The sequence below is a fragment of the Terrapene carolina genome, unplaced genomic scaffold, assembly GCF_002925995.2.
Source record: "Terrapene carolina triunguis isolate 2854851 unplaced genomic scaffold, T_m_triunguis-2.0 Scaffold96, whole genome shotgun sequence".
In the NCBI taxonomy this organism is placed as follows: Eukaryota; Metazoa; Chordata; order Testudines; family Emydidae; genus Terrapene; species Terrapene triunguis.
This window is the reverse complement of record NW_020664447.1, coordinates 58,072,668-58,085,635: the sequence shown is the minus strand read 5'-3', so window position 1 is coordinate 58,085,635 and position 12,968 is coordinate 58,072,668. Positions and strand designations below refer to the sequence as shown.

General features: G+C 40.3%; 1 protein-coding gene across 3 annotated transcripts in view; it reads right to left on the bottom strand.

The window, feature by feature from the left end:
- MIPOL1 (mirror-image polydactyly 1) overlaps positions 1–12,968 on the bottom strand; it is a 292,979-nt gene that overhangs the window by 200,305 nt on the left and 79,706 nt on the right. For all 3 annotated transcript variants that reach the window (XM_024195976.3, XM_024195975.3, XM_024195977.3), the window contains 2 exons: positions 9,801–9,933; positions 7,127–7,232 (listed from right to left, as the gene is read on the bottom strand). In XM_024195976.3, coding sequence (XP_024051744.2) covers positions 7,127–7,232; positions 9,801–9,933 — 239 coding nt within the window. The remainder of the gene's footprint in view (positions 1–7,126; positions 7,233–9,800; positions 9,934–12,968) is intronic.

Genomic DNA, 12,968 nt, shown 5'->3' with positions numbered 1-12,968 from the left:
TCAGCAAGACGGGGTGCTGGAGTCCTGAGCTGGCAGGGAAAACAGAAGCAGGGGTAGTCTTGGCACATCGGGTGGCAGCTCCCAAGGGGGTTTCTGTGATCCAACCCGTCACAGGAGGAACCCTCACAGCAACCAAGGTTTCATCAGCTCTTTAATTGTATCTTCTTGTTTTGTTTGTTAATAAAGCTGAGCTCCATGAAGGGGGTGACTTTAGACTTTACAAGTTCGTAGAGTAGGTTGGGAATGCTGCCTGCTAATGTTAATCAAGTGAGGCAACGTGTCCACGTAAACAGCTAAAACCAGAACAAAGTAAAAACACAGCCAGCCATGCCTCACACATCCACCAGTAGTTAATTCCTTCATCAGTAACTCTTAAAAAAAAAACAATAAACAAACATTTTCAAAAGAAGTTTGTCTTCACAAAATCTAAAATTGTGCATCAAAGCTGTAGTTATATTACAAGGTTTTGATGACGTATTAAAAGACAAAAGAAAGGCTAGTGGTAATTTCCTAACTGTTTATCGTATTTCTCCATGTCCTTCCTTATAGCCATTGTTCGAGGTGACATACAAGTCCTTCTACAAGCAAAATGATTGTGATGTCACTCCCTTAGTAAAGCTGAGTAACCCTGCTTTGTTGACCTACCATGATATTTCATTAATTCACATTTCAGAAAAACAGTTCCAACCCTATCAACACAACAAATACAGGTTGCAATGTTTCAGGTTGCATAGTCAGGACTTGGAGAAACTAGGTTACCAAGTAAGAAGTTCCCAGTCTACATCCTCCTCCTTTGCCAACCTAGATAATAGGAACGCCAAAGTGGCACCCAAGAAATGTGTTGGCCTATTTCTTTGAGAGGGAGGGAAAATTATTTACATGATCTAAAAGAATGTAGGAACAGACCACTCCTTGTCCAAGATGCACTGGATATAGCAGATAACCTGGAAGCCTTCTTACAGCTGGTCAAAATAGCCAGAGTCATTTTTTAGAATCAGTATGCTGACCACTTGCTTAATCTGCATGGTTGGACTGCCCCTTTTGGAAAGTACGCGTTCAGAGATGTGACTTTTCCACCTCTCCTCACCCTGAAGGAATTTTCTCCTCTTCAGGGTCATTGATCCACATCTCATCTCCGATATCCAAGTGGGGAGGCTAATCTACTGTGAGAGAAAAAGTATTTTTGTGCTTGAGAGAGACTGTATTGGCCATGAGATTGTATTGAGCAACCCTGAGATGCAATGAGCCTGAAGCTCAGACCTTCTAGAGAGACTTGAGAACAGACATCACTGGTGCCATTCTTGGTCATCAGTCTCATTCTGCATGTTTCGCCCCCTTCTATTGCAGCGTGACATTGTGTCACTAAGTAACACTTTGTGGCAGTGACATAGCCCTACTAAAATAAAGAGCCTGCAAGACTCTACTTTCTATATAGCAAATATACCTAGAGCACAAAACCAGTGAAGGAGCAACCCTCAAAGGTCTGGTGCTTTAGGAAGTTTTTACAAACCAATGGGGGCTTCAACTAGACCCTGCAACTCTCCCTTACACACAACTGCTCCTTCCTGTTAGCAGACACTGGTTGCTCCCTATATATCTATTTGTTTCTTCTTGGGGAAGGTCTAGTGGGCTATCATCCTCGTTCAGACTGAGATCCATTCCCTCCTCTCACACCTTTGAAGGGACATTCACCTTCTGTTTCCCCATCTCTTCTTTGTAGTGTCTCCACCCTTACTTTCCACTCTCCCTTTACCTTTTTGGTGTGGTCCCCCCTTTTCCCACCCCTGGGGGGGGGGCAACTTTCCTTTCTTCTTTTCCACCTTTGGTGTCCATCCCTTCCTCTGTCCCCTTAAGAGGATTCTCCTTCCTCTTCACTGCCCCTCCTGTGAGGTTTCCTCCTTCCTCTCCCACAACCTTCTCTCCCACAGAGTTCCCTGTTTCCCTCTCCATCATGCTACTCTCAATCCCTATATGGCTCTCTCTTCCTCTGCCTTCACCTGATGCCTCTTCACTTACTCCCTCCTCCAGAGGAATAATTAAGTTAACAATACCTCCACAGATGATGGCTTAGATGAGAGAGAATCAGGCAGGGGAAGTAGTAAAGAATAAGGAGAGAGAGAGAGAGTCTATGGCAAGCAGAAGCAGCAGGAATAACAACCTCTAGTGGCCAAAGAACTGCAACAACAACAAAATTCTCCCCTATTCTCAGTCCCAGTTACTTGGGGCAGAGACGGGAACCCAAGACAGAGGTTGAAACTCACTGTCTGGGCTGTAAAAAGGAATGATAAAGACTATATTTGACAGTACGTTATTTCTTATATCTATGACAACAAACACACACCTTGTGTTTCTTTCCTCACTCTTTTTTACTTCATCTTTTGTTATTCTCCCATCAACCCCTCAGATATTTCTGCTTTTCCTCTTTAGAAGCTCTAGAAATGAAAAGTATAAAGTGACAAGCTTTGGGTTATTTGCTGCTGAACTCTATGGCAATTTCCATTTAAAAATGAGCTCTCTTTTTAGCAACAGTGGCAGTCCCAAGTGTAGATAAAAAAGGAGGCTTCTGCAGTTGGGTTTACAACCCACTCAGATAAAGCATTACAGTAACAGAAACAGTTCTCTTAAACCAGGGGTGGGCAAACTTTTTGGTCCGAGGGCCACATCTGGGTATGCAAAATGTATGGCAGGCCATGAATGCTCATGAAATTGGCGTTGGGGTAGAGGAGGGGGTGAGGGCTCTGTCTGGGGGTGCAGGCTCTGGGGTGGGACCAGAAATGAGGAGTTCAGGGTGCAGGAGGGAGCTCCAGGCTGGGGCAGGGGGTTAGGGTGTGTGTGGGGGGTGAGGGCTCCAGCTGGAGGTGTGGGCTCTGGGGTGGGGCTGGGGATGAGGGGTTTGGGGTGCAGGAGGGTGCTCCAGGCTAGGACCAAGGGGTTTGGAGTATGGAAGGGGGCTCCGGGCTGGGGCAGGGGATTGGGGCACGGGGAGGGCGGTGAGGGCTCCAGCTGGGGGTGCAGACTTTGTGGTGGGGCTGGGGATGAGGGGTTTGGGGTGTAGGAGGGTGCTCCGTGCTGGGACTGAGGGGTTCGGAGGGTGGGAGCGGGATCAAGGCTGGAGCAGGGGGTTGGGCCACCAGAGGGCTCAGGGGTGCAGGCTCTGGGTGGCCCTTACCTCAAGCAGCTCCCAGAAGCAGCAGCATATCTCCTAAGCAAAGGTGCGGCCAGGCGGCTCTGCGTGTTGCCCTGTCTGCAGGTGCTGCCCCTACAGCTCCCATTGGCCACAGTTCCCGGCCAATGGGAGCTCCGGGGGTGGCGCTTGGGGCAGGGACAGCATGCGGAGCCCCCTGGCTACCCCTACGCATAGGAGCCGGATGGGGGACATGCCGCTACTTCCGGGAGCTGCACAGAGCCACGGCACATGTGCACAGAGCGGCCCCTGATCCTGCTTCCTGTCTGGAGTGCAGGAGCAGGGCAAGCCCCAGACCCCGCTCCCCAGTGGGAGCTCGAGGGCCAGATTAAATCTGCTAGTGAGCTGGATGTGGCCCAAGGGCTGTAGTTTGCCCACCCCTGTCTTAAACCAAAAACCGGGAATGGTAGATGCAAATGGAGCTTAAAACCCAAATATGACAGATCTCAATGAAAGCCAAAAGGAAGCTAGAATCAAGACATCGAATCCTGATGACCAAATTTATCACAAGAACAGGCATGTGGAATTATGAACTTTGTATAGTACAGAAAAACTAGAACAAGTTACATAAGAAACGAGAAAATACCATATGAACATACTTAATATCAGTGAAATGATATGGGCAGGAAGTGGCAGATGGTGTTTGATAGTACTACAATCTTATACTCAGGTGTAGGAATTATGCTGGATAAAATCACAGCAAACACTCTGCTGACTTGGGAGGCAGTGAATGACAGAATAACGACAGCCATGCTGCAAACAAGACATTACACCTGTACAAGTATATGCACCAACAAACACAGCAGGCCACAGTGAAATAGATACATTCTATGAGCAGGTGCAGCAAGAACTGGATGATGTGCCTATCCACAAAATCAAGTTGATGATAGGTGACTTCTATGCACAAATTGGTAACAACTACTGGCTGGGAAGTAGTCACAGGCAGAGCAGCGGAAGGCATCCAAACTGATAATGACGAATAACTCTCGATTCTCAGTGGCACAAACACCCTAAAGATAGGAGGACAAGAGGATTCACAAAGTCACACGGAGATCACGAGACAATGCAACTATCCACCAGACAGACCACATGTGTGTATCAAAAATGGGCTATATTCTTTGAGGGATGTCAGAGTCAGCAGAGAAGCAGATGTTGGCTCAGATTATTATATTTTAGTGTCCACATTACAACTTAAACTCAAAGATCATGACGACAGACAGACAGTGTTCTAGCAAGAGAAAAGTTCAAGGACAAAGAAACGTAGATCTGATTCCAGATTGCACTTAGTAACCGTTCCAGGATTTTAAAGGACCAGGCTGATGACAGAGCAGGACATGTTAGAAAAGAAAGAAGGCTCAGGTGGTTGGGACGTGAACACCATATGGCAGATGGGAAATGTGCTAAGCAAACACTGAATTGCATACCCAAAAGAGGAAAGAGAAAGCAAGGAAGGCAAAGGAAGAACTGGCATAAGAAGTGACAGAGAATACTGAATACATTGCCATCACCTGGGAAGAAGTACCACAACTAGCAAGTAACCATAATCAATGCAGAAACTGGACTGCCCGATATGTCAGCAGCACAGGAGGAACTTAGGTATAAGGTATCTTTTTCTGCCTTTCTGACACAGGTTTTAAATCAGCAAGGCCTTATATAAATGGGAAGGTTCATTTTTAAAAAGTGAATTGTAATCCCTCCCAAAGAAGATGGTAAATGTTTTTATTATGTCTTTATGTGATGCTTTTTACAATGTACTTTTCTGGAGTAATTTTCTTATCACAAAGTCAGTACTAAGCAATAGGAAGAATGCAAACACCCATATTTATAAGCTTCACTCTCCATGTGTTATATACAGTAGCAATTAAACATTAACTAGTTACATGAAATCATAACACCATGTGTTCCCCTTTTCTCAACGAACTTAACAGAATGAAAAATATCATTTGTCTAAATACACTAAATCTTCATTACTATGCTCTTTAATGATAAAGTTGGTCTGCGCCTGAAGTTTTTATTAGACAGATCGGCAAACCTCCACAAGTTCAGTTTGGTTCAGATAACTTGGATAAGCACTCCAAATTTAGGAGTTGAAACCAAGCAGGATGCAAACACTCGAGAGATATTGGAGGCTTTCTCCTTCCAGTCAGGCTAGAAATAAAAGGACACCCAGTCTCCCAGCAATTAGAGACTTCTGCTCTTACAGAGCCAGGAGATGCAGAAACAAAGAAAAGATGAGAGGGGGGAAATTTATTAAAAAGTTGCCCTAATGTCCTTAAAACTTCAAAGCTTTGATTCACATTCGGGTTTGCATGGTTTACTGCTATGTCCATATCTAGTTATCATATCATGTCATATCCTTCTGGAGAGGATATCATTAATACATTTATTAAAGTAAACAGAAAATTAAAAACTTAAGGTGGGAACTGATTGCCAACAGCTGTTTCTTCCTATCCTTACAGGAAACTGATTAGGATTTTGACAATGTATTTTATATCTACAGGGGCTTTTTCCCTATAGGCTTTAATGAGCAATGAAGGTTTACTTTAAATAGAATATTTCTGTATTATATACACATAGGTAAGACCCTATGCAAACATCCAGAAAACAAACAGATAACTTGGAATTTAGTGCAAACAAAAGATGTTATCATGTTATCATGACACATACAGAAGATTTATGTTTCTTCTGAATATACACAAGGGGGTTCATTCAAAAAAAGAAACTAGCAGAGTTTAATAATATCCAGAATTTCTCTTATTTTGTTTCACACTATCTAGCTCCTCACCCCCATAAACCTCATCTTCCATCTGTGATACACACACAAAGAATATCGTATTCTTAGGAGCTTGACATTAAACAGATAGTCAGCCATCTGATTTTTCAGCTGAAGAGTTACTTATATTCTTTTCCACTATTTTTCTGGTGATGATTAATCTCCCTTTCAGTACCAATATCTTGGGGACAGGTCATTAGACACATAATTTTACACCTTGCACCTAACTTAAACCTAATAAAATATGGCCGAGAATAAATTGTGTGAAGCATTTTATAAAATTCTGGTGCAATTAACTGTTTAAATCACACAGAGAAAGATCTCAAAAGAACATTGTCATCTTTCTTTAAGGTACTAAACATCGTCTCTCTATAATATTATAGCCTCATGGTGTACTGGCTCTATATAACACATAGCAGCCTACATAATAAGAAATCACTTGTCAAATGTAAAAATATTCTACTTAAAATATAACTTTTTGCAACTTAACAAAGTAACTGGTTTTTTTTATATATCTACCCAGAGAACAATGGTTAAATATACGCACATCTGTATTGTTCTTAAAATTTCTTTTAAAGTAGTCACTTTCAACTGTAAACTTTTAAACTCTTTCACTTTGGAAATCTTTTATAAACCTCATCCTCTGGGGACATACCATCATCAATGTCAAGAGATGAAAATTCATTAACTACCAGAAGAACAGATTTTTCAAGTAAAGTGCAGGTCTCCAGTTGAGGTGAATGTGTGACTATCTCCATACAAAGGGGGGGCGGGTGGGGTAGTATTGCTCTGAACAAGCTAAAACAATAAGTGGTATTTGAACTGCTGGTTGAAAGGTAGAGGCACTGGTAATCATTATTTCTTCTTGTTTGTTCAGGACCTTCCAACAAAACAAACAACCTTTTTTGTGATTGGATTGACATGGTGTTAACAATGCATTTAATGCCCAAATCAGTATGAATACAGGTAAAGCTCTCACTAATACCAGTACCAGGATGTTAAAGCCACCTATTTTCTAAGCAACTCTAAACAGCCACACATAAAAAAAAAAAAAATCAAACCTTCCCTCCTTTAGCAAACATAGCTAACAGTCACTAGGCCACGTCATATAGCAACCGTGGGTACTGTATGATCCATAGGGCCATCTGTTAAATGCTTGTCTACTGTACCTGCAGTCTTTTCTGCAATCTTAGCTTCTGTAGCTCTCTCTTGCAGTTCTAAGTCCAGCTTTATTGTCTTCAGCTCCTTGTCTTTTTCAGACAGCTTATCCTGAAGCTGAATTGAAAAAATGGACAATAAGATTCTTATCTGACAAATATACCCTGTCCATTAATCTTCAGCAAAATATAAATCTCCCTCTTATAAAATGATTCCTCTCCTCCCAAAGAAAACAAATATTAAGCAACACAGGTGTTTAACGTGCTTCTATTTATTTAAAACACTAAAGCAGAAAATACCATCTGTTTTCAACCCCCTTGTTTTCATCTACTCTGTACGACAGACAGCACTGTTTTTATTTGGGATACTCCATCTCAGAAACTACTAGCTGTAACAGTGTTGCATAAAGAAATTCAGAAGCAGTGTGGGATGAAGGATGCATCTTATTCCCTGGAATATTCTTTCAGCTCACAGCCCTTTCATAGCAATGGTGTTACTTCAGTTCAGATAAACAGAAAGGTTTTGGTAAGTTTGTAGGTGCAATGCATTCTTTTCTGTATTCTTTTCAAGCCAGAATTTTGACTCTTTCTCCCCATACTGAGGCCTTCTTGTATTTGGGAATTAATTGAATCTACTTGAGAAACAGTTAAGTGTGGCTGTCATTTAACTGTAAAAAATGTACCCGTAGAAACGTCAGACTCTGCCATTTGGTTATGAACATGCGACTCCCACTGACAATGGAAACCTCTGCAGCATGTAACCAATGACAGAAATTACCCCAAATCTTACATTAAAACAACCAAGTGACATTACGGCCTGCCTATCAGTTGGACTATATGCATACAACAAGAGCTCCAGTTTACAAATTATTGCTCTTATTTATAAGCTTCTAGCCACTGTTCATGCCAAACAGTTGATAATCGCGTCATGAAATGCTTGAGCTGTCTGAGAATGGGGGAAAAGCCATGGGGAAAAGCCATGTGGATACATTGTTTAATAGAACTAGAGTGACCAGATGTCCCGATTTTATAGGGACAGTCCTGATTTTTGGATCTTTTTCTTATATAGGCTTCTATTATCCCCCACCCCTGTCCCGATTTTTCACATTTGCTGTCTGGCCACCCTAAATAGAACAGATTAAATGAAAGCCATTCTGGAAAGTAGGTTTCAAACTTTTCATAAAAACATAGAAGCACCATCATTCAAAATCTCCACCATCGACATTATATTAGCAGGCTGAAGTCTAGTCTAGAACACATGAAAAAAACAAAACAAAACCCAAGACAAGGTGGTTATGGAGGCTGAGGGAATTAAAGTAACACTAATAAAACATGGACTGGGGCTCATTTGGTAGACAGAATAACTTTGGAACCAAGAACTCTCAGAGTCTCAAACTCTTCCAAATTCCAGAAAGAAAAATCCAATGGAGATTACAGTACACAAAGAGAGGGATGCAGAAGTTATATTAAAATGATCAATGCTTAAGAATTTGTACAATCTCTAGGGTTTCCCTCTAAATTTAGTACATGTGGGGATAGGGGGAAGATCTCAAATGTTTTCTATCTAAAATGAGAGAAATTTGGAAAAATATATGTAGAGATTGCAATTGTTATTTTGATATTAGTCTAATTAAAGGTGGAATTAAGCAAACAGGAGAGGGAATGTGAGAGAGAGTAGATAATTAAAGCATGAGATGGAAAAATGTGGTCAGCATTAAACAAACAGAGTTGCTGTTAAAGGCCAGGTACAGTAACAGACCTGAAGAGGCATTGCTGCTAAATAAATCAAGTTCAGTCAATCAGCTGCAATGCAGAAATTAATTAATTAAATGACAATAGGGAAATGCTAATAAAAAGGGAAAATAAATACAGTGGAACTTACTAAGCCGTCAAATCTGCAAACATTTCTGTACTTGTTTTCAAAAGCACAACCAAAATGAGTGGGATTGGGGCCTGAAACAATTTGCTATGTCTAATTATTTGCATTCTGCTTTTAAAACATTGGTCTCTTCCCTCTTCTCAGAAAAGTTTTAATAGGAGTGCACTGTTGTGAGATTTCATGTTACTAAATATCATTACTTCTGCAAAATATTGTATGATACCTTTACTACTATTTTGTTATGAAATATCAAATTATTAAAGCTAAATAGGTATTGTAAAAATAAATAGACAAAGCACATTTTGAGACACATTATTCTTGCTTTTGTACTGTGCTTACTTAATCACTTGTTTGCAAAATTCTGTTATCTGTACTGGATCTCCCAATCATTAACGTGAATGACTGACATGAAACTAGCCCAGTGTGGGTCCTGATCCAAAGCTCATAGAAGACCATGGGAGTCTTCCCTTTAATTTCAATAGGTTTCAGATTAGCCCTTCTGTTTCTAAATTTCCCCAGTCTCCACAAGTCTGTCTGAAACCTAGAAAAATGTTAATGAATGGTCCTACGATATGCTTATTTTGCATCTATATCTATGATATCTGAGTTGATGTCACTGATTAAAAAGGTTAAAGAATAAAAGATCATTCACTTCCTTGGAAACATTCATTAAGCAAATACTAAGAGTAGAAATGACAAGAGATCTATTGATTATAAAATAAAATAATTAGTAAAACTATATTAGCTAAGGTTAAAATGAAGGTTTAATGGACAGCAAGTACTGTAATCTGAATATCTCTATTGTACCTTTTTATTCTTTGCCCTTACAGCATCCAATTCTTTCAAAAGGAATGCGATATTCGTCTCTTTATCTAGGTCTCCAGTCTCCTTCCAAGAAGTCATAAAGTCAGAGAGCATTCTCCCTTGTTTTTCTGTAATACTATGATTTTTTTAAAAAGATTAAAAAATTCATCAATCAATAGAACAGAGATTCTCTCATTCAGCAAGACATCCACTACCTGCATCTGAAGTTTACAAAATCTGATAGTTAACTATCACAGATTTAGGATTTATAAATTAGCCATAGAGCTGGACAATGCCTATTTCTCATCTTTTAAACCTACAAGAGCAGCAGTATTTGAAACAATAAATGTATTAAAATGCTAGTATATAAAATAAACTAAGCTAAATAAGATATGAAGTCTATACATTGGAAATGATTAAAGGAAGTAAATATCAAAAAAGATAAGCTTAATCTGGAGTGATAAAGTAAGGAAAATATTGGGGGATCAAATTTATGCTCAGGCTAAAATATATATTTCAAGAGACTGGGCCACTCAACGAAAATAAATGTAATTATTCAAAAGATATGAGACAAAGGAAAACATCTTTTTGGAATTCTAGAAAATGATTTTATGTTATTCCAAATATTATATCAGACCACAGAATGTCCCCACTTTATACCAACCAATTCCAAGAGCATTTATTTAGTAGTGGAAAGAAGAGCGATAAGGTGGAGTTGGAAAGGGTAATTTTTGGAATACAATGTGGTGAAATTTACTGCTGAACCTTTGTAGTAGCTATTTTGCTACTAAGGTCTGGTACCAGCTACTGTAGGGAGCTGATAACAAGGGGTGAAATCCTTTCCTGGTTAAAAACTGAATTGGGCACTCTTGCTATACCAATCAGACCGAAATTCAGGCTACATTAACAGTATACCAATGTCTACAAAATATTATCTTGTAGTCTACCTTTCTAGGACCCAACTCAAAGTAAGATTTTAAAAATTCCTTTTACTCTGTCACCTGTTATTTACAGTTAACTCAGATTTTAGTAGCTCTAATGCAGAACCAATGTAGACATGTTCATGGATTAAGGGAGAAATTCTTGGATTATAAGTAACAGGCACAGAAAACTTAAGTTTTATACAATATAACCCATTACCTTTGACATACCAACTCTGCAACTTTTCTTGTGTGCGCTATCTTCAAATACAATACATGTCCCAAAAATAAAGAGGAGAAAACCAAGGGTGATCTTTCCCAGACCGCTGAAGACCTAGCAAAATATTTTCAAATGTGCCTAAGTGTCTTTGGAGCCGAAATCCCATTTTCAAAAATTTACTTAGACGTTACAGTCCCATTGACTTTGGCACTACAGTCCCACTGACTTTCAATGAGACTTTCTAAGTCAATGGCTCCTGATTGCCTAAGTCACTTTTGAAAATGGGATTCAGGCTCCAAAGTCATGAGGGTGCATTTGAAAATTTAACCCCTAGTAAATAAATCAGAGTTTCTCATAAGTACATACACACATGATTACATAAGGTATATTTTACATTCTAATCATAATGAAAATGCAATACAGATTATCACAGGACTCAAAACAGGTCAAGATAAAGAATGGAAAATAATATGGATAAGTCTACTAAAGGCCTTACAGAATATCTGCATTAAGATAACCAGTGATTAACATATATAGACCCCAGAAATTTTTATTGTGCATAAACATGAATAGATCAAGGATGAAACTATGGATCCTGTCTCCAGCACACAAAGAAACAAATCTTGGATCCATAGAGCCATGGAGAGATCAGCTGCCCCCTGGAATGTGTTGAGAGGACCATGCATGGAATTCTAGGGCTACCGCAGTTGATTCTTGGGCCCGTTCACCACTTTCTATCAGAGACATCCATATTGAGTAGCATGTTAGCACAATTATGTCAAACAAGGGTAGCCTGCACTGAAGCAAGAGGCAAGCTGTGCAAGTGGTAGGACCAGATATCAGTTCAACTGGACTCTTCAACGTAAGAAGTTGGTATTATGAAGGCGAACACAGGAAGCGTTATTAGCACAGGAAAAAGATATGAGGGAATCTACATGGAAGGCAGAAAGATGTAAATACATATCAACTTGCCTCTCCTTTCACCTTTGCTACTGACAATTTACTCACTTGCCCATTTCACATCTAAGAGTTGCATTTGACTCTTTCACTTCTCTCTCCTCTCACATCCCAGCATTCATCACTTCTAAAGCCATCCTTTCTTTTCAGTCCCCGTTGCTAACACCTTGGCTCACATACCATGCCTCTCTCTGACCTGAACTATAATATAACCACCTCATCCCCAGCCTCCCTGATCCTCCCCTCTTCAATCTATCCACAATTTTGTAGCCATGTTATAATCTCTCTCTCACTCCACGGACTATTCCTCCCTCTCCCATAGCCCCCTAGATTCCTTCTGTGGGTGCTTTCCACAAAGTGTCCTCCTCATCCTCACTTTTAAGGCTTTGCCTACATCTCACCTCCCATCTGCCTTTGTTCCCCTAATTCATGCCAGGTGGTCTGCTCACTCCTCACCCCCATTGCTCCCTTGGTTTCTCCTCTTCCTACACTTGTCTTCATTCCCATCAACTCAATTCACTCGTGAATGAAAGCCCCTCTTCCAGTGCACCCAGCCTCACTCTCCTCCTTCAAGCCCCGTTTTCAAGACCCATTTCTTTTGCCTTGGTTTTCTTAAGTGGCCTACACTGCTGTGCTCTCTCTCCTGTTGCCCAGCCCGATACCAATTGTAATTAGTGTCAGAACTTCATTTATGACATAAAGAGACTTTGTTTTAACCATTGCCCCTCATTTTGCTACCCCTTCTTTTCTACAGTTAGCTTCATTTTCAATGTTTGTCTGATGCAGATTTTAACTTTTTTGGGGCAGTGACCATGCCTTGATTAAATTTCAATAGTGTTTTGTATGGGTTTATTATAGCCCTATGTAAATATTTATCAGCACCACAATAACTTTGGATTAGTGATTGAGGAGAAACGGCTGAAAGGAGTGGGAGACACACTGGATTCCAGAAGGAGACTTGGCCTAGGGGTGGGAGAACATGGCGACCATTTTTATGAATCCAACACACGAGCAGCCTTATATTCATTCTAAATTACACAGAAATGCTCCATATTTTTGGAATTTTACCCATAA